A 24,034-nucleotide genomic window follows, 5' to 3' on the forward strand; every position below is an offset into this window, starting at 1 on the left:
CTTTCTCTCTCTCTCTTTTTTTTTCTGAGATGGAGTTTTGCTCTTGTTGCCCAGGCTGGAGTGCAGTGGTGCGATCTCTGCTCACTGCACCCGGGTTCAAGTGATTCTTCTGCCTTAGCTTCCCAAGTAGCTGGGATTGCAGATGCTCGCCACCATGCCTGGCTAATTTTGTATTTTTAGTAGAGACAGGGTTTCACCATGTTGGCCAGGCTGGTCTTAAACTCCTGACCTCAAGTGATCCACCTGCCTGGGACCTCCCAAAGTGTGGGGATTACAGGCATGAGCTACTGCGTCTGGCCTGTTTTTTTAATGTAAAAAAGAAAAAAGAGAGTCTTTTTTATTTCCACTAGCATGACAAAGTCCCCCACTGGTTTCTGTCCAGCCTCCCCAGTTGGTCATTTTAAATTTATGTGAAAAGGAAAAGGAATGCCATTTCTCAGTGCATTTCAGCCTAATCAGATGCATTAAGAACTAAGTGAGAAGCACTACAAAGATTAAAACTGGATTGTAACTTAGGAAAGATGGCATCTATTACCATAGGCCTGAGCAAAGCCACACAGCAGGGAACAAAAGAAGTGACTTAAATCCTGGATCTGCAACGAGTTCTGTGACCTGAGATAGATTATTTAGGCTCCTTGGCCACTGTCCTCATTTATACACAGAGAAGGGTGAGAGATTCTGGTCTTTCCAGGCCTATCATGTTATAATTCTATGACTAAAATCAACCTGAGGCAATAAATCCTACTCCATTAATTTATTTACAAGCCTAAAAGAAAAAAAAATAAGAAAATATAAATATTTAAAACCAAATAATTAAAAAACATGATCCAAAGAAAAGGCTTTTTTGCTGTGATTGCACATGTTTCTGTTAGAAACATTTGGCCATCTAAGGAAAATACAGAAGCTTGGCTCCTCCCTAACACACAAGTGTAGCATGAGGCTTAATAAGGTCAACTATGGATCTCATTCCTCTTGACTATTTTGAGGTGTCTCTCCATTTATTCATGATCAATCTATCAGTATATCTCCATATGTGTGTATGTACATGTACACACACACACACACACACGCACGCACAAGAACAAAATAGGAAAGTGAAGAAAGACCAGAGTTAGGTCTAACCAAAGACGGAGAAATGAGACTTACAGGAGCTGCCGAGTTTTTGACCGTGACACTGGGGGTGGTTGCTCGCAGGGCCCCACTCACTCCATGGTAGTATTTGAAGCAGATCTTAGTTTCAGCTGAAAGACAAACAAAAAATGAGACTGAGAAGTAGGGTATAACCCAGTGAGAGACAGCTATGGCCACAGAAGACATCTCTAAGAACCGCAACCTAATTCCCCCACAAGCAAGCCAGGCCACACTCGACAATGATGCTCCTCATGTGGCCTCAAGGACAGGTCTGACTTCTTCTTAAAACTGTGACATGAAAAATTGTTTTGGCCTTAATATTTTTGTATCCAAGTTAAGTCCATTATTTAGACTTCTCAGCATCCATCCTGCCCTATTAGAGGTCATTGATTTAAAACTCTTAGTTCTAAGATGTGAGGTGGGTAGATGCCTATCACCTGTCTGTTTCTTCTGTAATGTCCTATTATTTAATTCATTGTGATTAATATCTTGGTAATTTGCAGAAAGACTTTGAGAAGTTATTGAAGTATATGGGAGAGAGGCATATTTTCTAAACTCCTGTACCCATCAATAATAACCTCTTTGCATCACACTTTGTTTCCTTCAAAGTTCTATAGATGTAGCTGGCAGTGGTGGCACGCATCTGTAGTTCCCAGCTACTTGGGAGGCTGAGGCAGGAGGATGGCTTGAGCTCAGGAGTTTAAGGCTGCAGAGAGTTATAATCACATCAGTGCACTCCAGCCTGGGTAATAGGGTGAGACTCCATTTAAAAAAAAAAAAAAAAAAAAGAAAGTTCTATAAATGGTTAATCAGAATGTAAAGAGTTTAGGGGGATCACACTGGGTTTGAATTTCAGCTCCATTATTTACAATCTGTGAGACAATGAATAAGTCCCTGTACCCCCTCTTAAAATAGGACTTCATAAGACGTTGGTTAAGCAAATAAAAGTGCTTAGATTCAATTAAATGCTCAGTAAATGTTAGTGATTGTGATGATGTGATGACTAAATGACAATAACATGAGTCCTTTTCCTTCTGGCATTTAGTTCCGTAGAGGACAAGATCTGTAGCCAACATGAGCTTAGTTCATTTGAAGGTGACTTGCTTTCCCCAATTCACTGTTTATAGGATTTGTTTTCTTAAAATTTAAAAAAATTACCAGGCTATGTCTTGGTCCCTTATATTTTGTTTGAAACAATATGAGAAATCTCCAATTTGAGATATTTTCACTCAAATATGGAAATTTGCCTTCAATTATCATATTAAAACTAATGTCTACAATTTTCTTAGCATGCATTTGAAATGTGCTCAGAATGGAAAATATGAAAAATGAAGATAAGTATAAATGAAATAACAATCTTCTGAGATTTTTGCATAATTGAGACTATAAACTATAGAATAATACATTTTGCTTTTTAAAAAAATTGACATTATGAAATAAGCATGGCCAACTATCATTTAAAACTCCTCAAATAACATTACTTATTATATAGAACAACTGAATAGATTTACACATTGCAAATATTTCCTATATTTGGAAATTCAGGCTTTTCTCTGAAAATCAATTACTTTTTACAAATTATTTTTTAAGTTCAAATTTTCTCTCTAGGACAATGGAGCAAAAATCGCTAGATACCTACCCGACATCCATTCAACCTTTCCTCCTTAATAACAGAATCTCAATTTTATTTTGAGTGATAATGACCAGCTAAAGTACTACATTTTGCAGCCTCCCTGGCAGAATAACACCTATGCAGTTTACCATTGTTATTTTAGGATCTCTGTTATATGCAGCTAAACCTAAACCTAACTGATATGTAAAGGTTTCCTCAATGCTGTAGATATGAATATTGCAGTAGTCTTCTTTAGGTTAAAAGATATGGGCCGGGCACGGTGGCTCACACCTGTAATCCCAACACTTTGGGAGGCCGAGGTGGGTGGATCATCTGTGGTCAGGGGTTTGAGACCAGCCTGGCCAACATGGTGAAACCTCATCTCTACTAAAAATACAAAAATTAGCTGGGCGTGGTGGTGCACTCCTGCAATCCCAGCTACTTCGGAAGGCTGAAGCAGGAGAATTGCTGGAACTTGGGAGGTGGAGGTGGCAGTGAGCCAAGATCACGCCATTGCACTCCAGCCTGGGCAACAGAGCAAGACTCAGTCTCAAAAAAAAAAAAAAAAAAAAAAAGAATATATTTTAAGAATCCTCCCTTCCTGGGGCAAAATTGCTTTCCAAATAACACTTTACACTTCTATCAGGAAATGTGACTCTGACCATCTCATAGAACCCTTGTTAGCACTGAGCATCATCACTTAAAGATAGGCTTAAAATAGAATCCGATTATTATTTTTGTTTCATTTATTTGATTATTAGTAGGGTTAAATTTTTCATTAAATTTTAATCAGCTATTTAAATATTTTTGAAGCCATTTAATTGCAGTTGTTCAGGTTTTCCATTACCTGGGTGATGCCTGGACGCTAACCAGTCCCTCTGTTAGTGGATGTGTTCTTACTTCAGATATGCCTGTACTTTGAGTTTCCTTCCTGAGTCACTTTCTCTATAGTTCTTTCACATGTCTGTTGATTGTCTTTTCAAGCTCTTGGTGGACAATCTTATAACCCAGTTCTGTACTTATTCTCCAAGACACCTCAAAGTTGTCCCCATGTTAGGTCTACACACTCAGATCCAATACCGTGTTGGCCTGAGAGGCAAGTTTCCTGTAAGTCAGGGATCAGGGAAGGACTCTGAATAAAGCAGTGAGCCATCTACCTAGTTAATCACAATGAGTTACTGTTGCCTAGTGCATGAGTTACTCTGCCTGTAGGTGCCGGTGGGATCAGCATGGAGGGGCCAAATGGCCTCACCTTCAGCTCAGTTGGGTGGAAAGGAATTTTAGGTACCAGGAATCCCAAACGGGCACTACTAGATTTCCATTTAGAGAAAAAATTATTTCAATGCCTTTGAGCAAAAAGGTCAGGGAAATTACATACAATCCTGCACTGAACTCTATTGCTAGATGAGCAGATCAGGGCATATTTCGAGCCAGGAATTCATGGAACACTTCAAACTCTGTACTCTTCTTTGTTTCTTCCATTTTTAGTTTTTTATTGATACATAATAGATGTACATATTTTCAGGATACATGTGATGATTGAATACATTCATATAATTTGTAAAGATCAAATGAATGTAATTGGGATATACATCATCTTAATTATTTGTCTTTTTTTGTGCTAGAGACATTTGAATTATTCTCTTCTAGCCATTTGGAAACATATGATAGATTATTATAAATTATAGTCACTCTATTGATCTATCAAACACTAAATTTTATTTCTTCTATCAGACTGTATATTTGTACCCATTAATCAATCTCTATTCATCTTCTTCTTCCTTCTACATTTCTTGGTCTCTGGTAACCACCAATCTACTCTCAATCTCCATGAGATCCACTTTGTTAGCTCCCACATACGAATGAAAACATGCAATATTTACCTTTCTGTGCTTGGCTTATTTCACTTAACATAATGACCTCCAGTTCCATCTATGTTACTGCAAATGACAGAATTCCATTCTTTTTTATGACTCAATACTATTACATACCACATTTTCTTTATCCACTCATCTATTAATGGGCACTTAGGTTGATTCCATATTTTGACTGTTGTGATCAGTACTGCAATAAACACGGGAGTGCAGATATCTCTTCGATATATTGATTTCCTTTCTTTTGGCTATATACCCTGTAATGGAATTGCTGGGTCATATTGTAGTTCTATTTTTAATTTTTTGAGGAATCTGTTAGTTTTTCATAATGGCTGTACTAATTTACATTCCCACCAGCAGTGTACGAGGGTTCCCCTTTCTCTGTGTTCTCGCCAGCATTTGTTGCTCCCTGTCTTGTTTTAATTGGGGTGAATGATAACTCATTGTGGTTTCGATTTGCATTTTCCTGATTACTGATGTTGAGCATTTTTTTCATGCACCTGTTGGCCATTTGTCTGTCTTCTTTTAAGAAATGTCTATTCACATCTTTTAAAAGATGCTACTTAAAAATCAGATTGTTTTTTGCTCTTGAGTTGTTTAAGCTTCTTGTATATTTTGGTTATTAATTCCTTATCAGACAGATAGTTTGCAAATATTTTCTCACATTCTTTGGCTTGTCTTTTCACTTTGTTGATTGTTTCTGTTGCAGTGCAGAAGCCTTTTAGCTTGATATAATCCTATCTGTCAACTGTTGCTTTTGTTGCCTGTGATTTTTAGGTCTTACACAAAGAAAACTTTGCCCAGATCAAGGGCCTGGAGAGTTTTCCCAATGTTTTCTTCTAGTAGTTTCAGTTTTAGGTCTTAGATTTAAGTCTTTAATCCATTTTGATGTTATTTCTGTGCATGATGAGCAATAGGGGTCTAGTTTCATTCTTCTGCATATGGATTTCCAGTTTTCCCAGCATTATTTATTGAAGAGCCTAATCTTTCCCCATTGCATGTTCTTGGCACCTTTGTTGAAAATGGATTGGCTGTAAATGCCTGGATTTATATCTGGGTCCTCTATTATTATATGTTCCATTGGTCTATGTGTCTGTTTTTTTGCCACTACCATGCTGATTTGGTTACTACAGCTTTGTAGAATATTTTTCTTTTTTTTTTCTGAGATGGAGTCTCGCTCTGTCACCCAGGCTGGAGTGCAGTGGCACCATCTCGGCTCACTGCAAGCTCTGCCTCCTGGGTTCACACCATTCTTCTGCCTCAGCCTCCTGAGTAGCTGGGACTACAGGCACCTGCCACATCGCCTGGCTAATTTTTTGTATTTTTAGTAGAGACGGAGTTTCACCGTGTTAGCTAGGATGGTCTTGATCTCCTGACCTCGTGATCTGCCTGCCTTGGTCTCCCAAAGTGCTGGGATTACAGGCGTGAGCCACCGCGCCCAGCCAGCTTTGTAGCATATTTTGAAGTCAGGTAGTATGATGCCTCCAGCTTTGCTCTTTTCCGTTCAGAATTGCTTTGGCTATCCAGGGTCTTTTGTGGTTCCATATACATTTTAGGATTAGTTTTTCTGTTTCTGTGAAGAATGTCATTGATATTTTGGTACGAATTGCATTGAATCTGTAAATTGCTTTGGGTAGAACTGTCATTTTAGTCATAGTAATTCTTCCAATACCTAAGCATGGAATATCTTTCTATTTTTAAATGTTTACTTCAACATCTTTCATCAGTGTTTTACAGTTTTCCTTTGCTCATTAAATTGATGCCTAGGTATTTTACATTCTTTGTAGCTATTGTAAATAGGATTGCTTGCTTGATTTCTTTTTTCAGATTGTTTGCTGTTGGCATATATACATGACTTTAGTATGTTTATTTTGTATCCTGCACCTTTGCTAAATTTGTCTATCAGTTCTAACAATTTTTGGTGGAATCTTTTTTTTTTTAATATAAAATCATGTCATCTTTCAACAAGTCTACTTTACCTTCTTTCTTTCCAATTTGGGTGCCCTTTATTTCTTTCTCTTGCCTAATTGCTCTGGCCAGAACTTCTAGTACTATATTGAATAAAAATGGTGAAAGTGTGGATCCTTGTCTTGTTCCAGATCTTAGAAGAAAGGCTTTCATTTTTTCCCCATTTAGTGCTATGCTAGTTGTGGGTTTGTCATACATGGTCTTTATTATTTTGAGGTATGTTCCTTTTATACCCAGTTTATTGAGGGCTTTTATCATAAAAGGATGTGGATTTTGTCAAATGCTTTTTCAGCATTTATTGAAATGATCATATGGTTTTTGCTCTTGATTCTGTTAATGTAATGTATGACATTTATTGATTCGTATATGATGAATCATCCTTGCATCCCTGTGATGAATCCCACTTGATCATGGTGAATACTCTTTTTAATGTGTTGTTGAATTAGGTTTGCTAGTGTTTTGTTGAGGACTTTTGTATCTATGTTAATCAGTGATATTGGCCTGCAGTTTTCATTTTTTTTTTGTTGTGCCCTTGTCTGGCTTTGGTATCAGGATAATGCTGGCCTTGTAGACTGAGTTTGGAAGTTTTCCCTCCTCTTCGATTTTTAAAAAGAGTTTGAGCAGAATTGGTGCTCATTCTTCTTTAACTATTTGGTAGAATCCAGCAATGAAGTCATCAGGTCCTGAAGTTTTCTCTGAAGGGAGACTTTTTATTATGGCTCCAGTCTTATTATTCATTATTGGTTTGTTGCAGTTTTTTATTTCTTCATGGTTCACTCTTGGTAGGATGTATGTATTTGGGAATTTATACATTTTTTCTAGGTTTTCCAATTTGTTGGTGTATGGTTGTCCATAATAGTCGCTAATGGTTTTTTGTATTTCTGAGGTCTCAGTTGTTATGTCTCCTTTTTTTTCTTATATTATTTATTTGAGTCTTCTCCCTTTTTTTCTTAGCTATTCTAGCTTTGTTTATCCTTTCAAAAAAACTGACTCTTCATTTTATTGATCTTTTGTATTTTTGAAGTATGAATTTAATTTATTTCTGCCCTGCTCTTTTTTATTTCTTTTTTCTGCTTATTTTGGGTTTGGGTTGTTCTTGCTTTTCTAGTTCCTTGAGGTACTTCATTAGGTTGTTTACTTAAAGTCTTTCTACTTTTTTGATATAGGTGTTTATTGCTATAAACGTCCCTCTTAGTAATGCTTTTTACTGTACCTCATACATTATGGTATGCTGTATTTCTATTTGATTTGTTTCAAAAAATTTTAAAACTTTTCTCTTAATTTCTCCATTAGTTGTTCAGGAGCATGTAGTTTAATTTCCATGTGTTTGTGTAGTTTCTGAGGTTTCTCTTGTTAATGATTTTGTTTTATTCCTTTTGTGGTCAGAGAAGATACTTGATATGATTTCTACTTTTTTGAATTTGTTGACACTTATTTTGTGGCTTAATATATGGTCTATTCTGAAGAATGTTCCATGTGTTGATAAAAAAATGTGTATTCTGCAGCAGTTGAGTGAAATGTTTTATAGATGTCAGTTAGGCCATGTGGTCAGTGTGTAGTTTATTTACATTTCCTTGCTGGAATGATATGGCCATTATGGAGAGTGGGGTATTGAAGTCCCCTATTATGATCATATTGTAGTGTATCTCTCATTTTAGATCTATTAATGTTTGCTTTACATATTTGGGAGCTCTGGTGTTGGGTGCATAGATATTTATAATTTTCATAGCCATTTGCTGAATTGACCCCTTTATCATTATATAGTGACCTTCTTTATCTCTTTTTACAGTCTTTGATTTGTAGTCTATTTTATCTGATGTAAGCATAGCTACTCCTGCCCTTTATGGTTTCTAGTTGCATGGAATGTCTTTTTCCACCTCAATACTTTCAGTCTGTATGTGTCTTTATAACTGAAGTGGGTTTCTTATAGGCAGCATATAATTGGGTCTTGTTTCTTTATTAACACAGCCACTTTATCCCTTTTAATTAGAGAACTGAGTATATTTATATTTGTTGTTATTATTGATAAGTAAGGACTGACTACTGCCATTTTGTTGCTTGTTTTCTGTTTTTTTATTTTATTTGATTTATTTTTTTGACGGAGTCTTGCTCTGTTGCCAGGCTGGAATGCAGTGGCGCGATCTTGGCTCACTGCAACCTCCACCTCCTGTGTTCAAGTGATTCTCCTGCCTCAGCCTCCCGAGTAGCTGGGGCTACAGGTGCACGCCATCACACCCAGCTAATTTTTGTATTTTTAGTAGAGACAGGGTTTCACCATGTTGGCCAGGATGGTCTCGATCTCTTGACCTCATGATCTGCCTGCCTCAGCCTCCCAAAGGGGTTTCAGGCGTGAGCTACTGTGCCTGGCCTCTTGTTGGTTTTTAACTGCTCTCTTCCTTTTTTCTATATTCCCTATCTTCCTTTGTGGTTAAGTTATTTTCTCTGGTAGTATGTTTTAATTTTTTGCTTTTTATTTTTAGTGAATCTATTATAGGTTTTTGCATTTTGGTTGCCATGAGGCTTACAAAAAAATCTTATAGATGTAACAGGCTATTTTAAGGAGATGACAACTTATCTTAGATCACAAAGAATAGAAACAAAGAACAAATTAAAAAAAAAGCCTCTACAATTTAACTCCATCCTCCCAACATTTGGATTTTATGTTGTCTCAATTTACATATTTTCATATTACTTATCTCTTAACAGGTTGCTATAGGTATTACTGTTTTTGATCAATTTGTCTTTTGGGCTTCCTACTAGAGATATGAGTAGACTGCACACCAAAATTACAGTATTAGAGTATTCTGGGTTTGTCTGTCTACTTAATTTTACCAGTGGATTTTTTATCTTCAAATGTTTCCTTTTTACTCATTAGTGTTTTTTGTTTTTGTTTTTCAGATTAATTAACTCTCTTTAGCATTTCTTGTATGATGGGTCTGGTGGTAGTGAATTCTTTTAGCCTTTGTTTCTCTGGGAAATCATTTATCTCTTTTCTGTATTTGAAGGATAACTTTGCTGGATACAGAATTCCTGGGAGGCAGTTTTTTTTTTTTTTTTTTCCTTTCAGCACTTCGAAAATGTCACCTCACTCCCTCTTGGTCTTTATGGTTTCCATTAAGAAGTCTGTTGCCTGATGAACTGGAGCTCCTTTATATGTTCTTCGCTTCTATTCTCTTGTTGCTTTTAAGATGCCATCTTTGTCCTTGACCTTTGAAAGTTTGATTATTATATGCCGTGGGATAGCCTTATTTGAGTTGAATCTGTTTGGTGTTCTCTGATCTTTCTGTAACTGGATGGATATACACCTCTTTCTCAAGTTTTGGGAAGTTTTCTGTTATTATTTCTTTGAATAAATTTTCTCCTTGCTGTTGCTCAATTCCTTTTGAACACCAATAATTCTTAGATTTGGTCTTTTGAGGTAATTTTCTATGTCTTGTAGGTGATCTTTGTTCTTTTTTATTCTTTTTTCTTTTTTCTCCTCTGTGTATTTTCAAATAGCCTGTCTTTGAGCTCACTGATTCTTTTCTCTGCTTGATTCAGTCTGCTGTTGAGAACGTGTAATAAATTTTTCACTTCAGCAAATATATTTCTCAGTTCCAAGATTTGTTTTATTTTTAAAATTATTTCAATCTCTTTGTTAAATTTCCTTGATAAATTTCTGAATTGCTTTTTCTGTCTTATCTTGGAGATCACTGAGTTTCTTTAAAACTGCTATTTTTCAGTTCTTAGAGAGTGCACATATTGTTGTCTCATTGGGGTCAATCACTAGTTCCTTTCTTTGCCCACTTGAGGAGGTCATGGTTTTCTGTTTGCTGTGTTTCTTGTAGATACACAGCTATGTCTTTGCATTGAAGGATTAGTTATTTATTTCAGTCTTCTCTGTCTGGCCTTTTTTTTTTTTATTATTGGATATGTTTGTGTAGAGATTCTTTGTAATTTACCTGTTGATATCTTTCTTTTTTTTTCCCCTGCTATAAATAATTGCCTCCTTTTTGATACTAGATGCACATTAAACCCAGGTTTGCCTCACTTCTAGTAAACAATCAGATTGCTGCCCATCCTGAATGGAGGAGGTCCCAAAAGCGTTATCCCAGGACTATGGAAAAACTGACTAAGGGCTCATGCCAAGGGGATCTATGGAACAAGCTTTGCTTGGCATGGTGCTGCTGAACACTCACTCTGATTTAGCGTCTCCTCTGGCTGAGCTATATCTCAGAGTTTCCAGGGGTGGTGGTCTTTCCTCCTTGCTTTGTCTATGGTTGCTCTCAGGGATAGTTCTCTCTTCAGGCACTCCCAATGCTTCTCGTGGGTTGAGGCAGGGACAAGTCTCCTGCCAGGGAACGCAAAATTATGTGGAAGCTGGTTGTCTACCTCCATTTCACTTTTTCCAGTGTAGAAATCGTGAGTTGGGGAAAAATTTTCCATGCACTTGGTGCCAGGTAGATTGAGGGGAGGGGCATTGTGGATATGGAAGTCTGATTCTCTTACCATCTGCTTTTTTTCACTGCTTTGTGGCCCTGAGAGCTGTCTTACCTTCATATTTGAGTTCTGGGATATTGCTGGTGATCATCTTGGTGCCATACAATTGTTTTAAATTTTCTGCAGGGGAAAGTGAAGCCAGCTTGCCTCTATACTACCCTTTTGGAAATGGACGTCATGGTACTCTTCTGAGAAGTTGTTGGCAAAGGTTGTTTTCCTTTTTCTTAAACAAATATTTTAATACTATGTTCCAGTGTTTAGCAACTTGATTATAAATTGATCTTCCTTTTATTTAACCTAAATATCCCTGTAATTTAAAATGATTTCCCATTCTAGCTGAAAAGGGATACTAAATCATTAAAGTTTCTTCTTATTTAGGGGTGGGCTACCAATGAAAGCCATCCATAAATATTAAAACACATGCATCAATAATATATATATTTATATTTTCAAGTTTGGGCCGGGGTGACCATGTCATTCACGAAGTAGAGCAAAACTGAAGTTTCTACCACTATAAATATGTATATTTATACACAGATTGCAACTATAATCTTTATTTAGGGCATGTATTCAGAGAGTACAGATTATTTCACTTCAGTTTATTATCACTTAAAGAAATGAGAAAATTGCTTCCCTGATCCTCCACCTTCCTACACTGTTAAGGGATTAGTAGGCCAGCTGTAGCACTTGAGACATCAGTATGCAATGATGATAGGAGACCTGAGTAAGTAAAATGTTCAATTAAGTTTAAAAGCAATGACTTAAATTTGTCTTAACAGTTAATTAGCACTTATTATGTACCAGGCCATTAATAATATTTTCTAATTTGAGCCTCACAAGAATCCTATGAAGTATAGCCAATCATTATTAGCTTTCTTAAAAAAATGTGTTTAGCACAATGCTTGGCATATAATCAGACCTCAGTAAATGTCACCTGTCATTCTTATTTTACATCTAAGGAAAATGAGGTCAAAACTAAGGCCACTTACATAAGGTCACACATATGGTTCATGGCAGACCTAGGATTTAAGCAAACATTAACTCCTTTCTTGGTGATTTGTCTCTCAAAAGTTTTTAATAACTCAAATCTGCTGACCAGCTAGCAGAAGTAAACTTCCACTTTCAGTAATAATGTACTAGGTAATTCAGAGAACATCTAGAAAAGCTGTTAAAATGTAGAAATAATTCGCCAAAAGTAGGGTTACCAAATCAAATACAGGACACCCAGTTAAAATTGAGTTTCAGATAAACAAGGAATGAGTTTTTAGTATAAGCAGGTTTCGATTATTGCATGGAATACACATACAATAAAAATATTATTCATTGTTTATTTTAAATTCAAATTTAATTAGATGTCCTGAAAGTTTTTTCCCCTAGGTCTAGAAACCCTAGCCTGAAGGCATCAGAGACCTAGCAAGGCAGTGGAAAATAAAATAATGAGGTCAAGATACAGAACATGAAAACTCAGAGATAAGCCCAGGATTTGGGGTTGTTTCTCTAGGGGTAAATGTGTTGATTCTGAAAGAAGCATCTGAGAGGCTGAGAAGCTGAAAAGAATATTTGACAGGTTTGCAGGGTTAAGGGGATAAAACTGAAAAATCTAAAGCCTGTAAAAAAGGAAAGCTCTGGTAATTCCCTCACGATTCAAGGTGGGACTCTGAATAAGTGAATGGATATACTGTTGAGAAATATACCAGCCTTAGCCCTCCGAATCATCTCAAGCCTTGAAATTCAATTGAGGTTATTCTGGATTGCTAGACATTGGTCAGAAGAAAATGTAAAACCCCTCAGGAGGAAAGTAGCATCATTCTAAGCCTCAACTGATTTCTACAAGTTTTCACTTACATTGTACAGTTCTTAATTAAAATTGACCAAGCACATGCAAAGACAAGGCAATGTAAAAAAAAAACAAAACAAAACAAAAAACAAAAAACAGCTGACAAAGAAAAGACAGATACATAGAATTTCCAGATATTAGAGTCATCAGATACAGGCATATATTCAGTAACAAGTAGATGTCACCCCTGGGAATCTCACCCCCATCCCTCACAGCAGCCACAGCAAGACCTGCCCTAAAAGAGTCTGAGCTCAGACACGTCTAGCCCTGCCCCCACCTGGTGGTCCTTCCCTACCCACCCTGGTAGTGGAAGATAAAGGGCATATAATCTTGAGAGTTCTAAGGCATCACCCACCACCAGTCCCTCTGCACACTACTACAGCCGAAACTCTCTGGAAAGTGCCACCTCCTGGTAGGAGGCTAACCCGTACAAAAATAGATCATTAAACAACCAAAGCCAAGGACCCCTATGGAGTCCATTGCACCCTCTGCCACCTCCACCAGAACAGGCACTGGTATTCATGGCTGAGAGACCTATAGATGGTTCACATCACAGGACTCTGTGCAGATAACCCCCAGTACCAGCCCGGAGGCAGGTAGACTCGCTGGGTGGCTAGACCCAGAAGAGAGACAACAATCACTGCAGTTTGGCTCACAGGAAGCCACACCATAGGAAAAGGGGACAGTACTAATTCAAGGGAACACCCTGGAGGCAAAAGAATCTGAACAACAGCCTTCAGCCCTAGACCTTCCCTCTGATAGAGCCTACCCAAACGAAAAGGAACCAGAAAACACCAACCCTGGTAGTATGATAAAACAAGGCTCGTCAATGCCTCCCCAAAATCACACTAGTTCACCAGCAATGGATCCAAACCAAGAAGAAATCCCTGATTTACCTGAAAAAGAATTCAGGAGGTTAGTTATTATGCTAATCAGGGAGGGACCACAGAAGGGCGAAGCCCAATGCAAGGAAATCCAAAAAATGATACAAGAAGTAAAGGGAGAAATAGTCATGGAAATAGACAGCTTAAAGAAAAAAACAATAAACAATTCAGGAAACTTTGGACACACTTTTAGAACTGTGAAATGCTCTGGAAAGTCACAGCAATAGAATTGAACAAGTAGAAGAAAGAAATTCAGAGCTTGAAGACAAGGTCTTTGAATTAACCCAATCCAACAAAGACAAAGGAAAAAGAATAAGAAAACATGAACAAAGCCTCCAAGGAGTCTGGGATTATGTTAAATGACCAAACCTAAGTATAATCGATATTCCTGAGGAAGAAGAGAATTCTAAAATCCTGGAAAACATTTGGGGGAGTAATTGAGGAAAACTTCCCTGGCCTTGCAAGAGACCTAGACAGCCAAATACAAGAAGCACAAAGAACACCTGGGAAATTAACCACAAAAAGATCTTCCCCTAGGCACACTGTCATCAGGTTATCTAAAGTTAAGATGAAGGAAAGAATCTTAAGGGCTGTGAGACAGAAGCACCAGGTAAACTAAAAGGAAAACCTATCAGATTAACAGCAGATTTCTCAGCAGAAACCCTACAAGCTAGAAGGGATTGGGGCTCTATCTTCAGCCTCCTCAAACAAAACAATTATCAGCCAAGAATTTTGTATCTAGCGAAACTAAGCATCATATATGAAGGAAAGATAGAGTCTCTTTCAGACAAACAAATGCTGAGAGAATTTGCCATTACCAAACCACCACTACAAGAACTGCTAAAAGGAGCCCTAAATCTTGAAACAAATCCTGAAAACACATCAAAACCGAACCTCTTTAAAGCATAAATCACACAGGACCTATAAAACAAAAATACAATTTTAAAAGCATAAAAACAAAAACAAGGTACACAGGCAACAAAGAACATGATGAAAGCAATGGTACCTCATATTTCGATACTTACATTGAATGTAAATGGCCTAAATTCCCCACTTAAAAGATACAGAACTGCAGAATGGATAATAACTCACCAACCAACTATCCGCTGCCTTTAGGAGACTCACCTAACACATAAGGACTCACATAAACTTAAAGTAAAGGGGTGAAAAAAGGCATTTCATGCAAATGGACACCAAAAGTGAGCAGGGGTAGCTATTATTATGTGAGACAAAACAAACTTTAAAGCACCAGTGTTTAAAAGAGACAAAGAGGGACAGTATGTAAGGGTAAAAGACCTTGTCCAAAGGAAAACATCACAATCCTAAACATACATGCACCTAACACTGGAGCTCCCAAATTTATAAAACAATTACTAATAGACCTAATAAATGATATAGACAGCAACATAATAATAGTGGGGGATCTTCAATACTTCACTGACAGCACTAGACAGGTCATTAAGACAGGAAGTCAACAAAGAAACAATGGACTTAAACTATACCTTGGAACAAATGTACTTAACAGATAGACATAGAACATTTCATCCAACAGGCTGGGTGTGGTGGCTCACACTTGTAATCCCAGCACTTTGGGAGGCTGAGGCAGGTGGATGACTTGAGGTCAGGAGTTTGAGACCGACCTGATCAACATGGAGAAACCCTGTCTCTACTAAAAATACAAAATTAGCTGGCCGTGGTGGCGCATGCCTGTAATCCCAACTACTCAGTAGGCTGAGGCAGGAGAATCACTTGAACCCGGGAGGTAAAGGTTTCAGTGAGTTGAGATTGCACCATTGCACTCCAGCCTGGGCAACCAGAGCAAAATTCCGTCTCAAAAAACAAAACAAAACAAAACAAAAACAAAAACAAAGAAGAAAAAGAACATTTCATTCAACAAACACAGAATACACATTCTATTCAACAGCGCATGGAACTTTCTCCAAGATAGATCATATGATAGGCCATAAAACGAGCCTCAATAAATTTAAGAAAACTGAAATTATATCAAGCACTCTCTCAGACCACAGTCTAATCAACTGTGAAATTAACTCCAAAAGGAACCTTTAAAACCATGCGAATACATGGATATTAAATAACCTGCTCCTGAATGAGCATTGGGTCAAAAACGAAATCAAGATGGAAATTAAAATATTCTTTGAACTGAATGACAATAATGACACAAACTATCAAAACCTCTGGGATACAGCAAAGGTGGTGCTAAGAGGAAAGTTCATAGCCCTGAATGCCTACATCAAAAAGTCTGAAAGAGCACAAACAGACAGTTTAAGTCATATCTCAAGGAACTAGAGAAACAAGAACAAACCAAACCCAAACCCAGCAGAAGAAAGGAAATAACCAAGATCAGAGCAGAACTAAATGAAATTGAAACAAAAAAAAAAATTACAAAAGATAAATGAAACAAAAGCTGGTTCTTTGAAAAGATAAATAAAATTGACAGACCATTAGCAAGATTAACCAAGAAAAGAAGAGAGAATATTCAAATAACCTTACTAAGAAATGAAACAGGAGATATTACAACTGATACCACAGAAATACAAAAGATTATTCAAGGCTAGTATGAACACCTTTATGCACATAAACTAGAAAACCTAGAAGAAATGCATAAATTCCTGGAAAAATACAGCCCTCTTAGCTTAAATCAAGAAGAATTAGATACCCTGAACAGACCAATAACAGTGAGATTAAAACGGTAATTTAAAAATTACCAACAAAAAAAAGTCCAGGACCAGACAGATTCACAGCAAAATTCTACCAGACATTGAAAGAAGAATTGGTACTTTTGACACTATTCCACAAGATAGAGAAAGAAGGAACCCTCTCTAATTCATTCTGTGAAGCCAGCATTACCCTAATACCAAAACCAGGAAAGGACTTAACCAAAAAAGAAAACTACATACCAATGTCCTTGATGAACATAGATGCTAAAATCTTTAACAAAATAGTAGCTAAATGAATCCAACAACATATCAAAAAGATAATCCACCATGATCAAGTGGGTTTTATAAGAGGGATGTAGGATGGTTTAACATATGCAAGTCAATAAATGTGATATACCACATAAACAGAATTGAAAACAAAATCACATGATCATCTCAATAGATGCAGAGAAAGCAACTGACAAAATCCAATATTTATGATTAAAACTTTCAGCAAAATTGGCATAGAAGGAACATACCTTAGTGCAATAAAAGCCATCTATGACAAACCCACAGCCAACAAAATACTGAATGGGGAAAAGTTGAAAGCATTCCCTCTGAGAACTGGAATAAAACAAGGATGACCACTCTCACCACTCCTCTTCAACATGGTACTGGAAGTCCTAGCCAGAGCAATCAGACAAGAGAAAGAAATAAAGGGCATCCAGAGCAGTAAAGAGGAAGTCAAACTATCACTGTTTGCTGACGATGTGATCGTTTACCTTGAAAACCCTAAGGACTCCTCCAGAAAGCTCCTAGAACTGATAAAAGAATTCAGCAAAGTTTCTGGATACAAGATTAATGTACACAAATCAGTACCTCTTCTATATATCAACAGCAACCAAACAGAGAATCAAATCAAGAACTCAACCCCTTTTACAATAGCTGCAAAAAAATTTAAATTAAATTAAATTAAATTAAAAAAATAAAAAAAAACCTTAGGAATATACCTAACCAAGGAGTTGAAAGACCTCTACAAGGAAAACTGCAAAACACTACTGAAAGAAATCACAGATGACACAAACAAATGGAAACACATCCCAAGCTCACGGATGGGTAGAATCAATATTGTGAAAATGACCATACTGCCAAAAGCAATCTACAAATTCAATGCAATCCCCTTCAGAATACCACCATCATTCTTCACAGAATTAGAAGACACAATTCTAAAATTCATATGGAAGCAAAAAACAGCCCACATAGCCAATGCAAGATAAGCAAAAAGAACAAATCTGGAGGCATCATACTACCTGATTTCAAACTATACTATAAGGCCATAGTCACCCAAACAGCATTGTACTGGTATAAAAATAGGCACATAGACTAATGGAACAGAATAGAGAACCCAGAAATAAACCCAAATACTTACAGCCAACTGATCTTCCACAAAGCAAACAAAAACATAAAGTGGGGAAAGGATGCCCTTTTCAACAAATGGTGCTGGGATAATTGGCTAGCCTCATGTAGGAGAGTGAAACTGGATCCTCACATCTCACCTTATACAAAAATCAACTCAAGATAGATTAAGGACTTAAACCTAAGACCTGAAGCTATAAAAATTCTAGAAGATAACATTGAAAAAATTTTCTAGACATTGGCTTACGCAAGGATTTCATGACCAAGAACCCAAAAGCAAATGCAATAAAAACAAAGATAAATACCTGGGACCTAATTAAACTAAAAAGCTTTTGCATGGCACAAGGAACAGTCAGAAGAATAAACATACAACCCACATATTGGGAGAAAAATCTTCACAATCTATACATCTGACAAAGGACTAATAGTCAGAATCTACAACAAACTCAAATCAGTAAGAAAAAAACAAACAATCCCATCAAAAAGTGGGCTAAGGACATGAATAGACAATTCTCAAAAGAAGATATACAAATGGCCAACAAACATATGAAAAAATACTCAACATCACTAATTATCAGGGAAATGCAAATCAAAACCACAATGTGATACCACCTTACTCCTGCAAGAATGGCCATAATAAAAAAATCAAAAAACAATAGATGTTGGCGTGGATGTGGTGAGCAGGGAACACTTCTACACTGCTGGTGGGAATGTAAACTAGTACAGCCACTATGGAAAACAGTGTGGCGATTCCTTAAAGAACTAAAAATGAACTACCATTTGATCCAGCAATCCCACTACTGGGCATCTACCAAGAGGAAAAGAAGTCATTATTTGAAAAAGATACTTGCACAGGCATGTTTATAGCAGCTAAATTCACAATTACAAAATCATGCAACCAACCCAAATGCCCATCAATCAACAAGTGGATAAAGAAACTGTAGTGTGTGTATATATATATAATGATGGAATACTATGCAACCATAAAAAGGAATGAATTAACATTTGCAGTGACCTGGATGAGGCTGGAGACTATTATTCTAAGTATAATGTCACTCAGGAAGGGAAAATCAAACATCGTATGTTCTCACTGATATGTGGGAGCTGAGCTATGAGGACGCAAAGGCATAAAAATGATACAATGGACTTTGGGGACTTGTGGGGAAGAGTGAGAGGGGAGCAAGGGATAAAAGACTACAAGTATGGTGTGGTGTCTACACGGGTGATGGGTACACCAAAATCTCACAAATCACTAAAGAACTTACTCATGTAACCAAATACCACTTGTACCCCAATAACTTATGGAAAACAAAATAAAATAATAAAAATAAAAATAAAAGACCATAAAAGAGAATGATTTCAGTAACTTTCTTTTGATAAGAGACCGCCAACCATAGACTGATTCTGGCTTGTTTACAGAGGCTGCACACCTGAGTGCCTCCATGTCCCTGCTTTAGCTTTTGATGTATAGGGCCTAATAGTAATTCATTTAAATGTTAAGTCTCTACTCTAATGTTAACTTGGGTTGTATGTTACATACATGTTTTTCAATATGCATGTGTCAGGAGCCCCTTTGTGAATATTCATAACTCCTGCTATAACCTGTTAAATATGTATACTTGGCCAACCTGTTCAATGTAAGTTCCTCTTCAGCTCTCTCCTCCCTTAAAGTGCCTGTTTCCGGTCTCTGCTGAGTGGAGTCTATACTTCCCAGCCTGTGGAATGGCCACCCTGCAGACTATAAACCCTTATACAAAATAAAGTCCCCTTTCTAAATTAAAAACAAAAAACTAGTAGATGTCACTGAACATATACTTAAAACACTCGAGCAAAAAGAAGACAAGATTGAAACTACTAGCAAAGAATGAAGTCTACAAAACGAACCAAACGGAAATTTTGAATCTGAGAAATTCTGAGAAACTGTACTTTGAAATAGTGAACTCAATGAATAGGTTTAACAGTAGATTAAACAACACAGAGGAGAAAATTTAAGGAACTGGAATATAGGTCAGAAAAAAACCCAGAAAGAAGCATGCAGAGGAAAAGAATGGAAAATATAGACGAAAGAGCAAGAAACACACAGGATACTAGCAGGTAGTCTAAAATATAGCTAACTGAAATCTAAAAGGACAGCAGAGAGATGATGGTGCTACATCGAAAGACATCAAGGTATAGATTCAAAAAGTCCTATGAATCCAAAAGGAACAAAGCAATCAGACATCAGAGAAAAAAAAAAGACAAAAACAACATCATCATCCAATGAAGGAAAAAGCTGGCTTACCTTCAAAGGAGCAACAATCATATTTACAGATGACTTCTTAACACAAACAGAAACAATGGAAGACAAGGGAATGAGAACTTCAAAGTGCTGAAAGGAGATATCTGTCAACATAAAAATATGCCTTAAGAATACTGTTGCCCAGAGGACTTCATGACTAAAACACCAAAAGCAATGGCAAGAAAAGCCAAAATAGACAAATGGGATCTAATTAAACTAAAGAGCTTCTGCACAGCAAAAGAAACTACCATCAGAGTGAACAGGCAACCTACAGATGGGAGAAAAGTTTTGCAATCTACCCATCTGACAAAGGGCTAATATCCAGAATCTACCAAGAACTTAAACAAATTTACAAGAAAAAAACCAAACAACCCCATCAAAAAGTGGGCAAAGGTTATGAACAGACACTTCTCAAAAGAAGACATTTATGCAGCCAACAGACACATGAAGAAATGCTCATTATCACTGGTCATCAGAGAAATGCAAATTAAAACCACAATGAGACACCATCTCACACCAGTAAGAATGGCGATCATTAAAAGGTCAGGAAACAACAGATGCTGGAGAGGATGTGGAGAAATAGGAATGCTTTTACACTGTTGGTGGGAGTGTAAACTAGTTCAACCATTGTGGAAGACAGTGTGGGATTCCTCAAGGATCTAGAACTAGAAATACCATTTGACCCCATTACTGGGTATATACCCAAAGGATTATAAATCATGCTACTATAAAGACACATGCACACGTATTTTTATTGTGGCACTATTCACAATAGCAAAGACTTGAAACCAACCCAAATATCCATCAATGATAGAGTGGATTAAGAAAATGTGGCACATATACACCATGGAATACTATGCAGCCATAAAAAAGGATGAGTTCATGTCCTTTGCAGGGACATGGATGAAGCTGGAAAACATCATTCTCAGCAAACTATCGCAAGGACGGAAAACCAAACACTGCATGTTCTCACTCACAGGTGGGAATTGAACAATGAGAACACTTGGACACAGGGCGGGGAACATCACACCCTGGGGCCTGTCATGGGGTGGGGGGCAGGGGGAGGGATAGCATTAGGAGAAATTACCTAATGTAAATGACGAGTTGATGGGTGCAGCAAACCAACATGGCACGTGTATACCTATGTAACAAACCTGCACGCTGTGCACATGTACCCTAGAACTTAAAGTATAATTAAAAAAAAAAAAAAAGAATACTGTTGCCCAGACATTGCAGTTTGCCAGCACTGTGAATATCTGAACATCATGGCAAGTTTTTAGCTACTCAGGTGTTACAATATCTGCAATGCAAAAACACTCAGATCTTATGAACCAGAGTATAATCAGAGTTGATGAATTAGACAGACACAGATCAGCACAGCCTTCCATTGTGAAGTCACTTATTTTCCAGAAAGGATCAAATTATCTACGTAGAAACATTTTTTTTTTCTTTTGAGATGGAGTCTTGCTCTGTCTCCCAGGCTGGAGTGCAGTGGTGCATCTTGGCTCACTGCCAGCTCCGCCTCCCAGGTTCATGCCATTCTCCTGCCTCAGCCTGCTGAGTAGCTGGGACTACAGATGCCTGCCACCATGCCCAGCTAATTTTTTTGTATCTTTAGTAGAGACAGGGTTTCCCTGTGTTAGCCAGGATGGTCTCGATCTCCTGACCTTGTGATCCGCCTGCCTCGGCCTCCCAAAGTGCCGGGATTACAGGCGTGAGCCACCATGCCCGGCCTCTATGTATAAACATTCTTAAGAATAATGAACTTAAATCTGCTAATATGTCATTTACAAAATAGATGTGAGACTACATCCTCAAACCCCAAGAAAAGCAATTTTAACCAAAAAAGCTATAATTACTCTGTAAGAGTTAGCCTCAAGAGTTATCTAGAAGGAGGAATGGAAAGTACAATGTCTTCAGATGCTCAAAAAGATTGAGTAACAGTAGAATAATGTGATATAAATTGAGTCTGAAGAGTGTTTAGTTTCAGCAAGAGGAAAGAGTAAGAGCAGCATTTTTAGAGAAATAATCAACATTAATTGTATAAAACCTTGAGTCCTGCCAGTCTATCCTATATGGCAGTATATCCATTTGTATTTCTTTTTATGAATTAAATGGATTTTAAGAAATAAGCAGCTTAGAGAAAGGCTGTGACTTTTGATCAAAACAAAGGAAGGGTGAAGGGTTTCCAAATAAATGAGGATAAATGGAAATAATGTTCATTGACGAGGCATCTAACATTGATGATTCCACTGTTAAGTGTAAATATTCATAGTAAACACTGGAAAATTTATGTTAATTTAAAAACTGATATTACCTGTTGAATCTCCTTAAGGTAAAATGTTAAAGCTTTTCAGGCATGAGTCTGGTTTTTAACCAACACCAGAATGAAACAGAGTCATCTTTTATACGTACTTGTCCTGCTAACATTTAATTTTAGCAACTTGTATCTAAGAACTCATTCAAAGGGGTAAAATTACATAATTTTTAAAGCCATATTAAATTGCACCAAAACAACAACAAACAAACAAACCCTTGCTCTACTATAAACAGCCCTGAAAGTCATGATATTTTTGCTACTCAAATGATATTTTTGTAGTAAAATTATCATTAAAGTAATATATGACTCTAACAGAAAAAATCTTATTGTATTACAGAATGTCATATTGACAGTCAAAATTTTATAATTTGATACAGGTATCATCTAATTTGGATATGTACTTCCAAAAGTCATTGTGATTTAGAATGCTGTATTACGGACTGGTTATATTAACTAAAACTAAACTAAAATTAAATTAATTTGAAAATAACTGGAAAAGTCATAAATTTTTAATAAACAGAAGATGTTTGTATTTTTAACAATTTCACATTTGCCTAACTTATACAAATTGCCACGTGATAAACTCATGCTTCTCTAATAGCTAAATTCTGAGCTGTCTGGTTATTTGAATGAAAAATGGTTAATTGCAACTTCTTTTTGAAGTAATTGTGATAGCTGATATATATTTTTTATATGAGTAACTGTATATTACTTGACTAATTTCTTATTTAGAAGAATAAATCCCATGTTAATGTCTTTAAATATGGTACCATAGCAAAAGTGACCAAAACGAACCAATATGTAAAATGACACTGTAACTATTTATTTATTTATTTATTTATTTATAATACTCTAAGTTCTAGGGTACATGTGCACAATGTGCAGGTTTGTTACATAGGTATACATGTGCCATGTTGTTTTGCTGCACCCATCAACTCATCATTTACATTAGATATTTCACCTAATGCTATCCCTCCCCCTGCCCCCTGACCCTATGACAGACCCTGGGGTGTGATATTCCCCACCCTGTGTCCAAGTGTTCTCATTGTTCAATTCCCACCTATGAGTGAGAACATGCAGTGTTTGGTTTTCCGTCCTTGCGATAGTTTGCTGAGAATGATGTTTTCCAGCTTCATCCATGTCCCTGCAAAGGACATGAACTCATCCTTTTTTATGGCTGCATAGTATTCCATGGTGTATATGTGCCACATTTTCTTAATCCACTCTATCATTGATAGACTTTTGGGTTGGTTCCAAGTCTTTGCTATTGTGAATAGTGCCACAATAAACATATGTGTGCTGTGTCTTTATAGCAGCATGATTTATAATCCTTTGGGTATATACCCAGTAATGGGATCACTGGGTCAAATGGTATTTCTAGTTCTAGATCCTTGAGGAACCCCACACTGTCTTCCACAATGGTTGAACTAGTTTACACTCCCACCAACATACGACTTCACGTGTTACTTCATGTGTCAAGGGGCCAATTCTAAATTCAAAAACAATCAGAAAGTGTATTTTGTTTTCATTTCAGTGTTGATTACTGTCACCACCCCCAGACAGAGTTTTTGATCCCTG

General features: G+C 37.0%; 1 protein-coding gene across 3 annotated transcripts in view; it reads right to left on the reverse strand.

Annotated features, from left to right (window-relative positions):
• HECW1 (HECT, C2 and WW domain containing E3 ubiquitin protein ligase 1) overlaps positions 1-24,034 on the reverse strand; it is a 460,467-nt gene that overhangs the window by 202,215 nt on the left and 234,218 nt on the right. For all 3 annotated transcript variants that reach the window (XM_063667367.1, XM_054495635.2, XM_054495637.2), the window contains one exon: positions 1,147-1,241. In XM_063667367.1, the coding sequence (XP_063523437.1) occupies positions 1,147-1,241 (95 nt within the window). The remainder of the gene's footprint in view (positions 1-1,146; positions 1,242-24,034) is intronic.

Source organism: Pongo pygmaeus, chromosome 6 (genome assembly GCF_028885625.2).
Source record: "Pongo pygmaeus isolate AG05252 chromosome 6, NHGRI_mPonPyg2-v2.0_pri, whole genome shotgun sequence".
Lineage (NCBI taxonomy): Eukaryota > Metazoa > Chordata > Mammalia > Primates > Hominidae > Pongo > Pongo pygmaeus.